This window comes from Setaria viridis, chromosome 5 (genome assembly GCF_005286985.2).
Source record: "Setaria viridis chromosome 5, Setaria_viridis_v4.0, whole genome shotgun sequence".
Classification (NCBI taxonomy): domain Eukaryota; kingdom Viridiplantae; phylum Streptophyta; class Magnoliopsida; order Poales; family Poaceae; genus Setaria; species Setaria viridis.
The window spans coordinates 2,819,582-2,839,479 of NC_048267.2; the positions used below are offsets into that span (position 1 = coordinate 2,819,582).

General features: G+C 43.8%; 2 protein-coding genes and 1 long non-coding RNA gene across 10 annotated transcripts; 1 reads left to right on the top strand and 2 right to left on the bottom strand.

Annotated features, from left to right (window-relative positions):
• Positions 1-1,048: 1,048 nt before the first annotated feature.
• On the bottom strand, positions 1,049-6,104 carry LOC117859244 (probable peptide/nitrate transporter At3g43790). 7 transcript variants are annotated; one of them, XM_034742453.2, is made up of 18 exons: positions 5,713-6,104; positions 5,292-5,570; positions 4,597-4,637; positions 4,410-4,470; positions 4,121-4,223; positions 3,924-4,026; positions 3,790-3,843; positions 3,602-3,664; positions 3,462-3,511; positions 3,296-3,371; positions 2,920-3,120; positions 2,731-2,818; positions 2,447-2,532; positions 2,020-2,127; positions 1,847-1,891; positions 1,665-1,753; positions 1,511-1,554; positions 1,049-1,421 (listed from the first exon to the last, which is right to left on the bottom strand). In XM_034742453.2, the coding sequence occupies exons 2-18, from the start codon at positions 5,452-5,454 to the stop codon at positions 1,318-1,320; spliced, it is 1,479 nt and encodes a 492-aa protein (XP_034598344.1). In that variant the 5' UTR covers positions 5,455-5,570; positions 5,713-6,104; the 3' UTR covers positions 1,049-1,317. The 7 variants fall into 7 exon arrangements, with proteins under 7 accessions (XP_034598344.1, XP_034598345.1, XP_034598343.1 ...); XM_034742454.2 differs by having other exon boundaries at positions 5,292-5,567; positions 5,687-6,104; XM_034742452.2 differs by having other exon boundaries at positions 5,687-6,104.
• A 1,731-nt stretch (positions 6,105-7,835) lies between these two features.
• LOC117855472 (uncharacterized) lies at positions 7,836-10,462 on the bottom strand. 2 transcript variants are annotated; one of them, XR_004640508.2, is made up of 3 exons: positions 10,283-10,462; positions 10,098-10,206; positions 7,836-9,997 (listed from the first exon to the last, which is right to left on the bottom strand). It is a non-coding gene; the product is annotated as an uncharacterized lncRNA (long non-coding RNA). The 2 variants fall into 2 exon arrangements; XR_004640507.2 differs by having other exon boundaries at positions 10,098-10,459.
• Positions 10,427-12,055, top strand: LOC117855471 (uncharacterized). Its single transcript, XM_034737830.2, has 2 exons — positions 10,427-11,178; positions 11,543-12,055. The coding sequence occupies exons 1-2, from the start codon at positions 10,427-10,429 to the stop codon at positions 11,847-11,849; spliced, it is 1,059 nt and encodes a 352-aa protein (XP_034593721.1). The 3' UTR covers positions 11,850-12,055.
• Positions 12,056-19,898: the final 7,843 nt, after the last annotated feature.

Sequence of the window (19,898 nt, forward strand, 5' to 3'; positions counted from 1 at the left end):
CAGCAACGCGTCAACAAATTATAGTCGATTTAGGTGGAATCCATTCATGTTAGAATTAATTTTCCAGTTTTGCTTCCTCATCAAACAATTGAAATCTTGCTTATAACTAATGTACAGTGAGGTGGTCTGGGCTTCCGTGACATCCATGTATTCAACCTTGCTATGCTGGCAAAACAAGGTTGGAGGCTGTTGCAAAACCCAGATTCACTGTGCGCTGGAATTCTGAGAGCAAAATGTTATCCACAAGGAGATCCGCTGCGAGCAAAGCACTCGGGTGCAATGTCATACACCTGGAGAAGTATTATGCGAGGTATACGGGTACTGAAGAACGGTGTGATTTGGAGGATACACTTAAAATTAGCCATGAAGGAACACAAGCCCCCACCTGAAAGGAGTACGCATTGGTCAAGACCAATAGAGGATACACTTAAAATCAATTCTGATGGCGCCTATAATGGCAGCACGGGTACGTTATACCGTGATGTAGAGGCCGGGATGTTGAACTATTCCTTTATCAGTAGTGGGGAGGTGATTCATGCTGGTGCTGGCCGTGTGCCATATCTGATGGATGCTTTCCATGCTCAAGTTCTGGCATGCTTGGATGGTATTAAAGCAGCAGGTGACAGGGGAATGGTGAAGGTAGAGGCTGAAACAGATTCACGCATGCTCAAGATGGCGATTGAAGGGAGGGAGTTCTCTCTAGCACCAGCAGGAGGGCTAATCCACGAGATCAAGTCAATTATCTCGAATTGGTTTATGCAATTTTCAGTAGTGTTTTGTCCTCGAGTCTGTAATAAAGTAGCGCATGCTTTGGCAGCGCGTGGGTGTAAGTGTTCCCCAATTGCCGACCTGTATTGGGACGGTGTGCCTGAGGGTAAGGAGAACCTGGTGGCCAGCGCGATATCGCTGAGTCCTTAAGTTAATGGAATCACTGTTCCACTCAAAAAAAAGGGAGATGGTTCAGACGCAAGTGCACAACCATGAGACTGTATCTATCGCTAATCCAGCAATTTTTCTTATTACTCCATCCTACCAGTGTTATTAAGCGTACTTGGAATGTTTAGTGTTACATTATCTAAAAAGAAGTAACTTATACAGAGTTGTTTGCAGTTTCACTTGATTTTAAACAACATTATGCTTTAACCCACAAGTTATGACTTAAGAGCTGGTGAAGCTATCTGCACTAGTTATGACAGAGCCCCGCAAGGCTCATAAGCGAAAAAGTGTAGGCTAGTACACTCGCAGTTCTAAACCGAGGCCTGAAATCTGACAAGTGCCTCTGATTTAACCCACAAGTGATGAACCACGTGTACATTGCTATGAACGCCTCAACGCACTCGACATGTTGAAAAACGGCTTGAATGTCAGAAGTAGCCCGATTATCGACACCATGTTTATCATCAGGAACAGGATCTGATCACCTGCATCAATTTGTTGTTTTTCAGTTGCCTGCCATCCTAACAGTGGTAATACTTATAAGCCATATCCATCACATGTAACTTTTACATACCTGGTAAGAACAGTCCAGTCATGTGCTTCTGAGCCCACGAAAACCTGTAAAAAAAATTAAATTACGCAATTCTTTTTTTCCGACGAACTAAATTACGCAATTCTGAAAAAGGCAGTACATTTTTGTCCAGGTAAAAAGAAAGGGTAGTACTTACAAAATTCCTGCTGCCGCTGGAGCCACACCTTTGAACAATGACATGATAGTCACAGAGATGCCATTCGCGACGCCTCTTTGTTCTTGTGTCTACACATGTTTCGTAAGAGAAGTTAGAATCTAGAAAATTGAACCCCAAATGTATTGAGCACAATGAGCCTATCAGACAGGATTGATACTTACCACTGCGTTGTTTTGCAGAATGTTGCATGCAGTAGTAATGGTAGCCTGTTTATTGCCCAAATATACATCACGATTTATTCAAAATAAAAAATTCCTTGAAACAGACTAAGTTTATTTTCAATAAGAAGATTGATAAAACATGTTTACATGCATTAGAAAAGAAGTTGACTCACAGAGAACACATTCTTCAAAAGCGAAGCAATGTTGATTAGTATTTTGAGCTCCGTCTCTTGTAGGTTGGCCATGAAGGGGTATGTTGCGAGGAGAAGTATAGACAAGACCTACAAATCAATACCCATTTAAATTTGGCACTTGAAAAGATAAATGGCATTAAAGATGATTTGCTTCAATACATCTCTTGCTTTAATAAATATTTATTTATTTATGTCCTGCGCACCCAATCAGTTTCCATAAAAAGAAATCAGACATACTCCACCACCTAATATTCAAATCTATATCTAACCATAAATTTAACTTATCTTATTGGGTTGATGCATACTTGTTTCCCCACTGAACATTAAACTACTTTAATTTGTTTAAGATTCTTAATCTTTTTATGAGTGTACTGAAGCAAATCTCACAAAGATGCATTTCACATACCGCCACGGGACGTAATGGCCTGATTGATCCGAAATACTTGACAATGAAAGGATAAAGGGCAAGTTGATATACAAGAACACCAATACCTACAAAGATCAAGTGAAATTCTCGTAAGGTAAATAATTCAGCGGCAGATGCTACTGGAAGTGGTAAAAGCATGCATGCTATTTATGTCTTGATTTTATTTACTTTGCAGGTTATGTTTCTCTCTTTTTTGAGCAAGGGCTGTGCTTCATATGCACAAGAATTATTTTCTTAAAAACTAGCAAAAAAATATCACATACCTGAGACGGCCAGCACAGTACCGACATCCTGTGAGGTCAAATTCAGGCCCCGGAATTTTCTGCTGCTCACTGCCCAGAGCGAAAATGTCTGAAGATGATATTCGGAGAACATATTAGGATCCTCTCATATTGAAGAAGTGACTCTCATGAGCACTTAATAAAGATTCAGAAATAGAGAATAGAGATCACCTCAAGATAAGCTGTGTCATGGAGACAAAAGATACAGTAGATGATTATTGCTGACATCAATTGCCAGTTCTTTAGCAGGTTCTTTGTAGATGTGTCACTAGCCTCTTTAGCTTTTCCACCTTCTAAGTTTGAGTCAGCAACTTGTGCCTCCAGCGCATCAATAGCTTCTACTTTTTCACCATCATGGAAGTGCAGTGTTTCCTGAGAAAAGGGATAAATGGTAAGGAACTTTCTCAAAATCTCATGAAAATTTTGGAAGAAATGTTTTGTACTGAAGAACGGTGTATCATTCCTGTTATATTTCACTTATTTTCTTTAAGAGACGTAGCCATTTTGATTTTCATTGAAAAAATCATAAGGAGATAGTGTGGCATACCGGAAGCCATATGCATGCAATACAGGATCCAGCTGCTAGCATCGATATGAAAAAGCTTGGAAGGAAGTATGGAAACCTGAAAGTAGACACAAATTCCAAAGGTTTATCTTATGCTCAAGAAGATACAGAAACCAATGTAATACAAATAGTATGAGCAATAATTTACCTCCCAAATATGGACTCCTTTGAGAAAAGGTTTGGGTACTTCTCTGCAGGCTAATACAGGATAGAGGATAGATAATGTTGGTCATGTATTTTTTTGCAACGGTTGCTTTATAAGACTATAAAAAGTGCAATTGTCCTCACCTGTGCAAGAAACCCTCCAATAGCTGGTCCAATAACAAGAGCTATTGCTCGCGATGAAGTAACCTAGGACATAGCGTTAGACCTAAGTTAGCTGCCTACAAGTAAGGATAGACACTACGAACTGAACATTTGTTCAAAGTAAGAAGTTGAAGGTTTGAAATTCAAAAGTTACTAGGGATTGTTCTTACAAGAGATATTCCTAGAGCTTGGTGCTCTTTTCTGCAGACTTCCGTAGCGTAGGCCTGGAAAATACATATGCATCCATGAGCATCTAATACCTAGTGTCATTGGCTAAGTGGGGCCAGCAATCGAGACAATTTACCTTGATTGGCCCCAGTATACCACAGAGCAACCCAAGCAACCCCCTAGTCACAATTGCCATCCAGTAACTTGTGCTAAGGCCAAAGAGTGTGTTGAAAACAATCCTGAAAAATCAAAACCAAGTTTACTTCAGCCTATTTGCTGATGGAGTACTAACTAACTGAGCATGATCCCATAATGTGGCTGAATGTTCCCTACACTGAGAGAATGCTGATCACAATGCAGGGCTTCCTTCCATACTTGTCTGCAAATATGCCCCATGGAACAGAAGTGAAGGTCCTGGCAAGGAAATAAATTGCCCCTGGAACCACAATTACAGTCAGTAAGACAGTAAGTAATGACGACAACTATCATCAAACTGAGATAATAACTGTGGTTTACTCAATGATTTGAGGAATGTGCACATGTATCCTGATTGAGGTTAAGAGTATGATAATATATAAAATCGGGATGCGAAATCTCAACCATGAGAGGAGACATTACTCACCAATAAAACCAGCATAGAACCCGATATCCTGCTCTTGCTTTGCGATTTTCAGGTCTCTGATCTGTTGTATTGCAACAACAACAAAGTGACAAATAGTTGGCAGCCATCATATTCCAGAATTTAAGGGTTGCAGGTTCTTGTATGTCGATGAAGATAAAGGTTCAGATTCTAAAATGTATATACATACCATGAAGTATAGATAAGGGAACGATGACAGGATCGGCAGAGCTGGAACAGCAAAAAGGGTTAGGGGTTAATACAACAAACAATTAAAACTGATTTGATTTGATTGAACTGAAGAACAAGGGAAAAGAACGTGCATCAATGCCCACTTGTGAATCAAGCTCTGACAACAAGAGCGCTATGGCCACTCTGCATTCCAAGATGTTTGACAAGATGATCAGATCAACGCCTAGCAGTGTTGGACCCAGCCCAAGACTTAGATGGTGCGGAGGAGAGATTAGGTGTCAGGTAGATAGGGTATAGCAGCAGTATTAGAGAGACCGCGTTATGCAATTTTTCAAAAAAAAAACAGACATGACGTGGCTACTGCTGCTGGAGGCCCACCACCTTAGCCCAGGCCCAAAACTGTGCAAGCCCATTGGACTTCGGCCTTCGGCCTGCTTGCACCCGGTAGAGCGCACCTCCGGTGTGCAAGGAAACCACACTTAAACTGGAGACTAATTCCTCGCAGGAGTATATGGCGGTCATGTTGGTCGTCTGTCATATGTACTCCGGTGAGTCATCGGCGGGCACGTCACCGACGAACAAAATACTCCAATCAAAGTTACTCCAAATAAAACACACCAAATTGAAGTAGCCGAGAAAGAAGGGGAGATATCTCATATCTGTGGGGGATCGACATGGACTAGTACGACTCACTGGAGGTGAGGCAGACGATCCAGATGTAGAAGAAGTTGCGGTAGGGGATGCCGGTGCTCATATTGTTCGCCTCCTCCAGCCGGCACCCGGGGCACCCCTCGCGGCTCCTCCGCTTCGAATTCGTCCCCAGCAGCGGCGCCGCCACCGCCTCGCCGCCGTCCATCCCGCCGCCGGCCGGTCGATACGATGATCCTCTCCTCTCCTCTCCTCTCGCCGCGCCGCCCGCCCGGAACAAGATCGAGCACGGCGGGTCGTCTCGCTCGCTCTCCCTTGCAGCTACTACATACGAGCGGTGGCGTTAATCATTAACTAGCTGAAGGAAGAAGATGCAAACTGCAAAGGCTCTGCGACGCCCAAAAATCTTGGCATCCGGTGCCCAACTCTGCACCCGGTACCTTGATTATTAAATTATCTCACGTACGTGCTGTTCACCCGGCTCCTTCTACCTCAGCACCTCGCAGGCCATGCTGGGGCTGCTACCGCGCTCCTCCTCGCATATATTGGCCAGGATGGAAGCAGACAAGCTTGGTTAGGATTTTGCACAGCTCGTCTAGGACGATGTCGCAGAGCTCAAATTGGGGATGCAGAGCTCCCTATTGGTTAAGAGAGACAGAGAGATTTGCATTCGATTCTTTTGGAGAAATTGGGGAGTGAGACCGTCGAGGAGGAGCAGTTTTAGTCGTCCTCGTCAGTGTAGTTGATGGATGATTGGCTGCAGGCGATATATTCTACCGGCAGTGCTCACTGCTCAGGTCGTTCTCGTGCGGAAGCATCGATCGGACTGAGGAAGAAGCGAACAAGATGCGCAGGCGGAGAGGAAACGTACATCTTTTTCTTTCCTTTTGCTCTTGCCGGTCCCACCCTCCCACCTTTGGCACTAAACGTGCTAGCGCTTTTTGACGGGCGAGCGAGCGAGGAGTTACCGACGACCTTGGAGTCGCATATATCTTTTAGTCTTTGGGTACGACGGCAATTGAGAAATTACGAGTGGAGCAGCATGCTGGGGAAACACCTTCGAAATCCCATTTGGAGGGACAATTAACCCTGACGGTTTGTTTGATTGTAGCGAACTCTAAGTGCAGAGAAAAGGAGGACGGAAATGAATGACCTTCAGGACACGACGGTGGTGGGATGGCCCTCGCGACTCCCTCTAGGAACCTGCTGCGTTCGGCCCATTTTCAGCACGGGTTATCCGTGACAAAAGACCCTTCGACCTCCAAAGGAGCTAAGCACGCGTCGGAAGACCACGTTAGCCGCCACATGGAATGAAGGAGCTGTACGAGGAGCTAGTTGAAAGAGTCCTTTGCCGTATTCCCCGTTGTACCCCGGAATATTCCTCGAATCTAGCCGTTAGGTAACGGTATTTTGTAATCGTACTTTGTGGCGGTTGATCTCCCTATAAATAGAGGTGTCACTGTAATCGATGGGACGGCTGGTTCGAAGTAAATGAAAGTAATGTCATTTAGTGCTCTTCTTTACATTTCATTTTATTGTTCTGGTGATCTCAATTTTGGACTGGTAGAATAAGAATAGGACAGACACTTGATTCTCTCCTCCCGACGAAGGGGCCCTCACCCCTTCGGAGGAAGAACTCGCAGGCTGTTGTGACGAAGTCCACTTCGAAGCCGTTTTGCACCAACACAGCAATCGCGCCTGACACACATCAGGGCAAGTGAATTCTCCTTCATGTAAATGGACGGCGTGAAGGGGGAAAAAATCCATCCAACAATCGCAGGCAAATGGAAGAACAGTGCACATACGTGAACTCATGAAGAGAGAGCTGATTGCATCCATCAACGTTTCAGTACCCAATTTGGACAACCAGTGCAGAGAAGTCACATTCTCGACTGGGAGGCCCACAATTTAGAGAGGCACATGATCTTGAGCATTCGCAACCCCCTTTCTCGGAGGAAGAGATATTGGCAGCAGTGAGAGAAATAGCTGCAGATAAGGCCCTGATGGCTACATTGGGGCAGTTTCTCAAGGCAAGCTGGTCAGTAATCAAAGATGATGTCATGGCAGCAGCCAGCAGTGAACTTCTTCCATAACCAACATGATCAACATTTCAACAACCTGAACTCAACACATCTGATCCTCCCGATTCCAAAGAAGCCAGATGCAAAGTGTGTCAGACTTTCGACCCGTCAGCCTCACTCATAGTGTTGCAAAACTTACCTAGGAGAAAGACCATGGCAACTCGGTTGGCTGATAGTCTGAATCTACTGGTTTCAAGAGCACAAAGCGCGTTCATTAAAAGTTCAGGATTAGTATGCTTGCCGACGATGCGGCATTTTTTCCTCAACCTGTCATGGAAGACGTGATGTGTTTGCGCTTCAGAGTTCAGACTTCAAATTGGCATGATCTCCGGTATATGAAGTGCAAAAATGTTACTATAGTTAGGTAACTAAAACTGTTCCTTTCCCCACGATCCTTACTAAGAACAGACTAAGAACTGTGCCTAATTGTGAAGCGTGTCAGTGAAGCCAAGAACAAAAACGAAATTATCGTACTGTCGACTTCAAAACTTAAATCTGACAGGAGAAATGAGAGCACGAAACTTTACAGGATGGTAACTGATGGAATCAGTCTGCTGGTAACAAATGAATTAAACGATGCCAAATTATAAGCCGTTCCTGACCTTACGACTGATAAACACCAAAGCTGCAACAAAGAATACGTCACTGCCTGTGTAAAAATAAAGTACCTCACAATTAAGAATACAATGCGTGAACACCTAGTGGTACTTCTGGCTGCTCCTTGCAACTTTAGCCAACATTACCTAGCTGGGCATGTTTGATGTGCTTGAGGCATGATCTTTGAACAACCTGATATACTCTTGGCCTTGGAGGGGTATGCAACTGGCCTGCTACATTGACCTTTTCGTTCCATGCAACGACCATCCTTTACGTTTCTCTACTTATGAACTCAGTGTTTCAGCAAAAGTCAATGAGCATGGATCTGGATCATAAAGAACATGCACACCATATTTGCAACTTCAAGAGAATGTTGGTTCTCTGCAAAACATGGAAAAAGAAAAGTGAAAACAAACCTTTGGGACATCATGCCAAATTGATCAGCTACATTTGGCAGGTTTCTTTCCAAAAGCCACATGAGTGCAAAATATATGTTCATCCTAAAGTGAGGAGAGCAGGACATCAGAAGTAATTGCAGCATAGAAACAAAAGAACACTGCTGACATCTAGCGCTCATCTCATACACCCCTTTGACTAATCACTAAAAGAAAACCTAAACAATGAAGGCTTGTCTGTGGATAACTCAAATGCTTCATTACTACAAATCATCCAAATTACTGGCACTAGCATAAAAATGATCATCCTTGCATAGATGCCCTTAGCCACACCCCTCCTGAACATGGATAATATGATCCAGATTTGTGACCTGTGTGCCAAACAGGCTGGACCAGTGAATGACAATGAAAGCAAGTTATAAAATATACAAGTCCTATGAAACATGACTAGACATCAGTATGAACACGACAGCTTAAGATTGGAATAGCAAGACTGCAGAGATCCAAACATCATGGTGGTACGGCAATACAACACAAGGGCTAGTAGAAGATACAAGGCTGAACCTGGTAAAAAAAGATTGAAGCAATTTAAACAGTTCTCCCAGCCTAAAATTAGCAAAAGGTTTTAGAGTAAAGGTTTGCCTTTTGCTAATACCGAAAACAGCAAATTAGGATCCAGTAACAGATGGGGTCAACAAGAAACAGTTACAGTTACAGCTTACATGTAGAAAATGGCAGGAGCTTCTAATTGCCGAATTCTCATTCCACATAGTCAGCATGTCTATTTTGTTATCTACTTCAAATCAATCTCAATAGTTTCGCTCTGCTCAAATAACTCATCAAGATCTTTGAATCCACTTGATGTGTGAAATTATTAAAAAAAACTAGCCCATTTGATGTGTTTGGATAAAACCCTCTGGAACATAAAGGTAAAATTTAGTTGAACTGAAATCAAATTACCAAAGCAGGAAAGAAGTGTCATGATCATTTGTGGCTACATGGTGGACCACATGGAAGGAAAGAAACAGGCGGGCATTACAGGGAGTCAGGGACAAGAGCTCAATGCAGAACAAATTGCTTGCGGCATGGAGGAGGACAACAAACAGAAGAAAGAGCATACTGTGGTCCGTGTGATGCACAGCCATACAGGCAGATATCAGAGAGGACAATGGACACCGGGGTAAAAAGGAACTTGCAAGTTGCAACTAGAGAGACCATCGCCTGCTTCTGCACTAGCCCTGCATTATAGTTTAAGAGGGGGCAGTCTACGATACAATTAACTGGAGACAGCCTTTTCTTTAGATGAACTGGAAACAGCTCATGCCATCCAAGAAAATAAGATCTATGACAGTTTGCAGTTATGACCAAATTGTAAACTACAAATAATTTGTGTCAGTGAACTGAAAGGAATGCAGGACTATTGCTCTGGATCACAAAACCAATGTCATGGTGCAAAGTCTTTCTAAATTGGGGTCAAGTAGGCAAAAGTTGAACTTGTGGGTCTGTCATACATGTAACAGACAGACATACTGCAATGGATCAACTTGATTTTATATCTCACCCACGGCCTCAAAGGCTGCAGAGTACTTCCCTGAAGGCAGTAGGATCTTTCAGGCTTATGCTAAATCTGAAGCCCAAGAGTGAGAAGGTGTCATGAAAGGCTGAAGTTTTATGCAACCTACACAGAATGTGCACATACAAAAATTGGCATTAATACATCATTTTGCCTCCTGCGACCTGCGCAACCAATTAAAAGTGAACTATGAACTGGCCCCAACCTCAAATGGTTCATGAAACCACATTGGAGCCATTCCACAACTGGAGATGCCATTCCACAGGCAAGCACGGCAAACTCTGATGTGATTGCGAGCAAAACTGGGACGAACTCTGCAGTCACACAGCCGTGCCCGTGATTCTGCTAGAGTACAAATAAATCTGAAACCGACCTACAACGGAAACGTACCTCGCTGCTCCTGCTGATTTACCGCTCATCCAAGGCCAAACCCCTCCCCCACGCCCGTGAGGAAAACCCCCGCCGATCCCGGTCGCAAACTGCGTCGCTGGCCGCCGCCGCCGCCGATTCCGTTCGTCAGGTTCGCGCTGCAGAATGATGCGGCTCATAGGGCCCGGCCGGGTTCAAAAGACCAACCCAACAACCCGGCCCGACCACTTGAACAAGTCAAATACCCGTCCCCCCGCCCCTCTCTCCTCCCTTCTCCCCTTCTTGTCTTCCTCCTTCTCCCCTCGCGGCCTCGCCCAAGAATCAAGAATCCCCCGCGGCTCCCACCCCACGCCCAAGAACGCCGGCACACGCACTCGGCCTCCCGCATCTCTTCTTGGTCTCCTTCCTTCGTCTCCCTCGCGGAAAGAAATCAAGAATCCCTCGCGGAAAGAAATCAAGAATCCCCGGCCGCTGCCACCCCACGCCCAAGAACCAAGACTCGACGGTCGCCAGGGTGTATTACGATTTCTTGCGCAAGGCGTGGTGCTCGTGCTCGACGCCGAGGCAAGGGCGATGGGGTTCGACTGCGTGGACAACGACAGCTGGATCTTCTCGCCCGCACCGTGGGGCGACGTCGACGAGGCCTCGGTGAGGAAGGCTTTCGACGGGACCAGCGACGGCCGTCTCTCCATCACCGCGGTGCGTCGCTGCTACCACCGCGACGCGCGCGCCGTCAGGTTTCTGGATAGCACGAAGGGGCGGGGCGCGTGGGCCTTCGGCTGGTACGGCGCGGCGGCGCACCACGTCCAGGTCGCGGCCGACGGCGGCGACCTGACGGTGAACTGGCCGCTGCTCGGTGCTGTTCGCGCGCACGGGCGCGGCATACACTTGTCCGTCCAGGGAAAGCCGATGCCAAGGTGACTTCGACATTGCCTTGCTTCTGTAGTTCTGTTCTTGGTGACTTCTTGTTGTTTGCCAAGGATCTGTTTTTCGATCAGTAGATGGAATGGACATTTGGACAATTCACTTATTGCTTTGGTGACCTTTTCTTTGCCAATTGCCTAGATTCTATTTTCTGTTCTTGATGGATAAATGGAAGTGACTAGCTGTTTGCCTAGTTATGTCCTCTGTTCTGGATAGGCAGATCGTATCAAATGCCATGTTCGCCTAATTTTGTTCTTCAGAGGTGGATCATATCATCATCCTGTTCTTGTCCATATGCAGGATAAGGTTCAAGCTATATTCTCTTTACTAAATACTTCTATCACGTTTTGTTTGCAGTGTCGAGCTTTCGGTGGCGAGCATGAACGATCAGCAGACCGCCCACCTCCTGTTCTGCGTGCTGTCGCCTGGCTTTCCGGAGATCATCGATGCCGGGTCCCCACAATCTCAGGCCAGCAGCCCCCTCTTCCGTTCAGGCACTGATGCCATGGAGAATCCCACGTGGCATGTCATCTGGGAGAGCTCAGCAGGAACACAAATACTTCCACTGTACATGGTCAGTTTCAGGCCTACCCAACGTTACAAGAGGACAGGGTCCCCGCATGAGGAGGCTTCAATTCAGAAGAAAGTAAGGTTAAGCGTGTAGATAGATACAGAGGGCTCTGCAAGAGTGGCGTTACAGGAAGTGAAGAAAGCAGCTTTGGTGTGTGTTCCGCAGTTACAAATGAGCCAACATCATATCTGAAGAACGACTTCTTGTCGAAATTTTGAGTGTGTTTGGTTTACTGAACAGTTGCTGTAGATTTTTTGTTTCTACTATGGATTGCAATTAAGGTTCTGCAGTTTTACTTCTGTGAAGTTGGCCCTTTGCTTTGTTGACAACATGAAGCCTTACTGGTAAAAGGGTGATACTTCAGGAGTTGAACAATTCCTGAAACTTGGATGACATGGAGTGTTTGGTGTTTCCCTTCAACTGGTGCTAGACCGCCTGGTACACAGCGCTTAGTAGAACATTGTTCGGATCTCAATATTTTGCGCATTTGCTCATTATTAGATTTCTAGAAGAAGATAGTTGTACATTATCCGATAATTCGGTAAACTTGAATCTAGAGTGCTCATTTACATCAGCACAGATGATACTAACTGTTTCCTATTCTATTCGAAAAAAAAAGAAAGAAAACTGTTTCCTATTGTAGTTGCCAAAGGCAATAAAAGAGAGAGTTTTGTAGAACTTTTCTCTCGAACCGGTAAGAGAGCATCCCGTGATTTATTAAAATGGAACAAAACATGGTCCATACAAAAAACAAAAGGTAGAGAAAAAACAATGAATCAAGAAAAGGGAAAAGGGACCAACATGGTCCAGTAAACATGTTTGTAGAAACTGGACATACAGCAAACCTTCAAAAGCGATGCTATGTTGATAAAGCATCTTGAGCTCTAGCCCATGTAGGTTTTCCATGAAAGGATATGTTGCAGGTATGTTGCAGGGAGAAGTGTCGATAAGACCGTACAAATCAGAAACAAATTTGAATTTTGGTAATAAGAAATGATAAATGATCAGATTAAATGAAACACGCATTTTAGTGCTGGAGTTGATGAATCAGATCGAAGAAATATATTGACAACACCGGGGATTTGCTTCGACGCACCCTCTTCTGGAAGAAAAAAAATATCATGGGGAACACCTCTACAATAACCAGCATACTCCCTTACCTAATAGTATTGAAATATATATGCTCGTCGAAAAAAGGAATATACATCTAATAATAAATTTTATTTTATTCATTTTATTCAGTTAGTACAAACAACTCCGACTCGATGGAGTTGGCGGGAGTGAGTCGGTCGATCAGGTTGCCAATTCCGAATTTCCGATGGGAACGGTGCACCCTGTATAACCTATAAATTCATGAGGCACGGTACGTAGCAATCCATCCGATCCGATCGATCGACAACTCCATCAGTGCGTGCAGCCCCTAACTGATCGAGCTAACAAAGCTATGGAAGAAGAAATTCTCGTGGATGGATTCTCTACTCAAACCAAGGCCATGCGCATGCGCGCCGCCGCCTTCGCCGCCGACACCATGGAGGAGTACCTAGACCTGATCTAGGACTTGATCGAGCCCGCAGAGTCGTCACCGATGGAGGATCAGCAACAACAGCATCATCAAGAAGAAGAAGAAGATGAAGCAACGGGGATCGCGGAGCTGGACCTCTTCTTGTCGCGCGTCATGGAGCAACCTGACGATTTTGACTTCCACCCGCGCTTCGGCTCCTCCACCAAGAGCGCAGCGCCCATGGAGGGCGTGCAGGCGTGAGCCGAGGAAGACCGGGAGCTGATGGACGAGCTCATCAACAGCCTCGTGAGCATTCCTGACGTTGGGGGAGGAGACACCGCGGCCATGGAGGACGACGAGGACGCGTGGGCCGAGGACGACGAGGACGCGTGGGCCGAGGACGACGATGACTTGGACGGCTTCATCCAAGACATCGCTGAAGGAGGCCGCCACGCCGGCGTTGTGGCGCTGTTAGATTAATGGGCCTCGGTGGCCTATTAATAAAGCAATTATTCAATTAAATCCCAAGACCGTAGTTACATTTGCAATAAAACAATCTTAGAAGCTGAGAGATCCCTAACCATTATTCATGAGTTGATGACTAGTAACTGACGTAGTGTTTAGTGACTAGTAATTGATGTGGATTAAAAGGCTAACAACAAATGACTAGTAACGGTTGCTAGTTGATGGCTGGGGTTACTAGTAATTTACAATTTGATGGCAGGCCGAATAATAACAATGAATCTGGACACCCAAAAAACTTCTAATATCTATAAAAGAGACACTCCTTCACAGGCTTCCGAGTGCAACATACCAACCATCGAGCTTTCAGCCTACTGCTGTGCTGCCTTTTTGTTGTCCCCGTTCCGGCATTCTGCGTGCATAGAACACACCGGAAGAGTAGGTCTCCAAAGCTGCATCCTTGCCTAAGACTCTGCACCCGAGGAGTAGAAGGGCGATCAAGTTTTTTTGGGAGCGCATCTGCGCGACTACTCGCTGCGCACCTCTTCTTCCAGGAGGCGCAACTGCATGGCGAACATCTGCACGGCATCGACTTTGATCGACTACACCGAATAGGCTCAAAATGCTGAGTAACAGTGCATATGGTGCCGCCGGCACTAGCCCCACTGCAGGGTACTTTCTCATGAACTTTCTAGTTCATTACTTGTTTTCTGTTATTTCCATTGCATGCTTTATATTTATTTTTATAGACACAAATGTTCATGCTCCTATTTATGCTATCATTTATGTCATGTTTTATTTTATATTTTAGATTAAAATAAACTATAAAATGCTTATAATTCCAACAATCCAAAAACTTGATAGGGCTTTTTCGGTTGTGGGCTTTGCTGCACAATTGAAACCAATTGTTTTTTATGAAACGAATTACAAGAGATGGGTTGGCAGACTTGAGTTGTGGCTCATGGCTACGAATGTGTAGTTCATTACCAAGGAGCGTCCTAAGGGACCGCACACCTCCACAGAGGATAGTGTGTACATGTCTACTGACAACTTATTCAAAGGGACTATGATCAATGTTCTTACTGAGAACTTGGTTGATTCATACATGCAACATCCCTCTAGCAAGGCGTTGTGGGATGCACTTGAGGCAAATTTCGGAGTATCCGATGTGGTCAGCGAATTGTACATCATGGAGCAGTTTTATTATTACAAGATGGTCGATGACTGTTCTGTGGTTGAACAAACTCATGAGATACATGCTCTTGCCAAGGATCTCGATTACCTCATGTGTCCGATGTACTTGCCAAGGATCTCAATTACCTCATGTGTCCGCTGCTGGATAAATTTGTGGCCGGTGGCATCATTGCCAAATTGCCTCCTTTGTAGAGAATCTTTGCTACTACTCTGAAATACAAGAGATAGGAGTTCATTGTAGCTGGTCTGATCAGCACTCTTGATATTGAGGAAAAGGCGAGAGCAAAGGATCCACGTGCGCATGGCAATGAGGGAGGTTCTAGTGCTCATGTGGTGCATAAAAGGAACTTCCAATCCCACAAGAATAAGGGCAAAGCGTAGGTTGAGTTTCAACACAAGACTGCTCAGACTACCAACTTTAAGAAGAAGAACAACAATAAGGGAAAATGCTTTGTGTGTGTGGTGGTTCTGACCATTGGGCCAAGGACTGCAAGGACCGCAAGGACAAGCAGCAGCCCGAGCAGAAGAAGTCTGCTAATGTTGTTATTGGCGATGCTGAGAAGGAAACATCAGGGTATGGTAATCATGCTACTGTTCTTTCAGTTTGTTCGTTTACCAAATTGGTCGATTGACACCAAAGCTAATATACATGTTTGTGCTGATATTTCATTGGTTTCCTCTTACCAGGTCAAGGGACTGGATCCGCGTTGATGGGGAACGGCTCAGGTGCTGCTGTTCATGGTGTTGGTACGGTCGATCTGAAGTTTACTTCAGGAAAGACCGTGCAACTAAAGAACGTGCAACATGTCCCCTCAATAAATAAAAATCTTGTTAGCGGATCCCTTCTTTGTAAGGATGGTTTTAAGTTGGTGTTTGAGTCGAACAAGTGTGTTGTGTCTAAGTTTGGTTCCTTTGTTGGTAAAAAATATGACTGTGATAGTTTGTTTCACTTGTCGTTATCGGACTCTTGTAATAAAGTTATGAATCATGTATGTAATAATGATGAATCAAATATTTGGCATTCACGGCTTTGTCATGTCAATTTTGGTTGTACGTTGCAGCTAGCTAATTTCAGTTTAATTCCAAAATTCACTTTGGTTAAAAATTCCAAGTGTTAAGTGTGTGTGCAATCTAAGCAACCTCACAAGCCTCATAAGGCTACCAAGGCAAGGAACTTGGCACTGTTAGAATTAGTTCATTCAGACTTGTGCGAAATGAACGGTGTGTTGACTAAAGGTGGAAGGAGATACTTCATGACTTTGATAGATGATTCTACTAGATACTGCTATGTGTACTTGCTTAAAACGAAAGATGAGGTATTTAATTTTTTTCAAGATCTATAAGGTCAAAGTTGAAAATCACTTGAGAGGAAGATAAAACGTGTTCGATCGGATCGATGGGGAGAATATTTCTCTAATGAATTCAATTTGTTTTGTGAGGAACATGGCATCATTCATGAGAAAACACCACCTTATTCCCCTGAGTCAAACGGAGTGGCTGAAAGAAAGAATCATACTCTAACTGAGATGGTTAATACCATGTTAGAAACAGTCGGATTTTCTTAGGAACGGTAGGGTGAAGCCATGCTAACTGCTTGTCATACTCTTAACAGAGTCCCTATGGAAAACAAAGAGAAGATACCATTCGAGGAATGGGAAAATAAAAGATTAACACTCTCATACTTGCATACTTGGGGATGCTTGGCAAAGGTTAATGTACCACTTGCTAAGAAACACAAGCTCAGACCGAAAACAGTTGATTGTGTCTTTCTAAGCTATGCTTTTCATAGTGTCGGATATAGATTTTTGATAATAAAATCTGAAGTACTGGACATGCATGTTCGTACAATCATGGAGTCCAGAGATGTCTCATTCTTTGAGAGTATTTTTCCTACAAAAGAAACATCTAGCAGTTCTAGTCATGAATTTGTTAATTCCCTTGAACATTATGATACAGTATTACACTTTGAACAACCACATGAGGAGAATCATGAGAAGGATAACAATGAAGGAACTCGAAAGAGTAAGAGACAAAGGACTGCATAGTCTTTTGGTGATAACTTCATTATGTACCTTGTAGATGATGACACTCCAAAAAGCATTGCTGAGGCTTATGGATCTCTTGATGCTGGCTATTGGAAGGAAGCAATCAGAAGTGAGATGGATTCCATAATGTCTAATGTGACTTGGGAGGTCGTTGATCGTTCATGCGAGGGCAAACCTGTAGGATGCAAGTAGATATTCAAAAAGAAGCTTAGGCCTGATGGTACTATTGAAAAGTATAAGGCAAGGCTTGTGGCCAAGAGTTACACTCAGAAAGAAGGCGAAGATTACTTTGATACTTACTCACCAGTTGCCAGATTGACCACGATTTGAGTACTACTATCCTTGGCTGCCTCACACGGTCTTCTCATCCATCAAATGGATGTTAAGACAGCTTTCCTTAACGGAGAGTTGGATGAGGAAATTTACATGGATCAACCTGATGGATATGTAGTAGAAGGTCAGTAAGGAAAGGTGTGAAAGTTGTTAAAATATTTGTATGGTCTCAAACAAGCGCCTAAGAAATGGCATGAGAAGTTTGACTGAACTCTCACGTCTGTAGGCTTTGTTATGAATGAAGCCGATAAATGTGTGTACTACCACTTTGGTAGGGGAGAAGGAGTAATTCTGTGTTTATATGTTGATGACATATTGATCTTTGGAACTAACCTCAATGTGATTGAGGAAGTTAAGAGCCTTTTGTCTCAAAATTTTGAGATGAAGGACATGGGAGTGGCTGATGTGATTTTGAACATTAAGGGAGAAGGTAATGGTAGGGTTACATTAATACAATCCCATTATGTGGAAAAGATATTGAGTCATTTTAGTTATAGTGACTGCAAGCCTGCTCCCATGCCTTACCATTCTAGTCTGATATTGCGGAAAAACAGAAGGATCACAAGGGATCAATTGAGATATTCTCAAATCATTGGCTCACTAATGTATTTAGCTAGTGCTACGAGGCCTGACATCTCGTTTGTTGTGAGCAAACTTAGCAAATTTGTTTCAAATTCTGGAGATGATCATTGGCATGCTCTTGAGAGAGTAATGCACTATCTAGTAGGCACCGTGAGTTATGGAATTCACTATGTTGGGTATCCTAAGGTACTGGAAGGCTACAGTGATTCAAACTGGATATCAGATGCTGATGAGATAAAAGTTACAAGTAGATATGTGTTCACACTTGTACGAACCCACTCTATTGGAGATGCAATCTCTCCTAAATCTGCATGGTAGGTTGGTAAACACCTTAATGTGATCCGAGTGGCTTATCTTAAGCAAAGATGTTAACCTACAGAAACATCTTTGAGGAGCACACCTATATAAGTTTGACTGTTAGTCACAGTCTATGAGATTGGGTAATCTCTAGAGACTCATGAAAGGTCAGAAGTATGACTTATATGCTTCAACCAGAGGGGATGCATTTTGTAGCCTAGTATCGGTAAAGGACCTAAGTGAAACTTGTTCGCACAAAACTGACAATTCAAGGCATAGTTTATTGTTCAGTTGTGGATAAATGTAGCTTATGCTCTAGGTGGATGTTCAACCTTAACAAGGTCTCCATCAAAAAACCGATATATCAAACAGCAGTGGAATTGAACATGTGCCTTGGAATTTAGTGGGGATTGTTAGATTAATGGGCCTCTGTGGCCTATTAATAAATCAATTATTCAATTAAATCTCAAGGTCCGTTCACATGGTGCTAGTTACATTTGGAATAAAACAACCTTGGAAGTTGAAAGGTTCCTAACCATTATTCACGAGTTGATGACTAGTAACTAACGCAGTGTTTAGTGACTAGTAACTAACGTGGATTAAAAGGCTGACAACAAATGACTAGTAACGGTTGCCGGTTGATGGGTGGGGTTACTAGTAACTTACCATTTGATGGTCGGCCAAATAATGGCAATGAATCTGGACACCCAAAAGACTTCTAGTGTCTATAAAAGAGGCACTCCTTCCTAGGCTTTCGAGTGCAACATACCAACCATCGAGCTTTCAGTCTACTGCTGCACTGCCTTTTTGTTGTCCCCGTTCCAGCGTTCTGTGTGCACAAAACACACCGGAAGAGTAGGCCTTCGAAGCTGCGCCCTTGCCTGAGACTTTGCATCCGAGGAGTAGAAGGGCGATCAAGTTTTTGAGGAGCGCATCTGCACGACTGCTCGTTGTGCACCTTTTCTTCCTAGAGGCGCAACTGCACGGCAAACATCTGCACGGCATCGACTTTGATCGACTGCACCGGATAAGCTCGAAATGTCGAGTAACAGCGCATCTGGTGCTGCCAGCACTGGCCCCACTGCATGGTACTTTCTCATGAACTTTCTGGTTCATTACTTGTTTTCTGTTATTTCCATCGCAAGCTTTATATTCATTGTTATAGACACAAATTTTAATGCTCCTATCTATGCTATCATTTATGACATGTTTTATTTTATATTTCAAATTAAAATAAATCGTAAAATACCTATAATTCCAACAGGCACCACCCCTCGATCTCGAGCTCAGATTGTAGATTAGGACATTGTAGATTAAGATCTCGAGTCTGCCGCGTGCGTGATTCTCTTTCACAGCTATTCAAGACAAGCTAATTTTAGATGGCATAATAAGGGTCCTTCTTGGCCAAAACCGGCCTGCATGTAGATTTGTTTTTTTTCTTTATTTGCAAAGCAACTGCTGTGATATTGATGTTTTTGGTTAATTTGTTTGTTCAAACACTGTAACTATGTACTAGCTTGTACATACACACTCGTTCTTCTACATATGGCTTGTTAAGTTGTTTGTTTGCCAAGGATCCGTTTTCCATCGGTAGATGGAATGAACAACTCTGTTGTTGCATCTGCGATCTTTTTCTTTGCCTAGGTTCTATTTTCCGTTCTTGATGGACAAGTGGAAGTGACTAGCCGCTTGCCTAGTCATGTCCTCTGTTCTTGATAGGTACTGAGA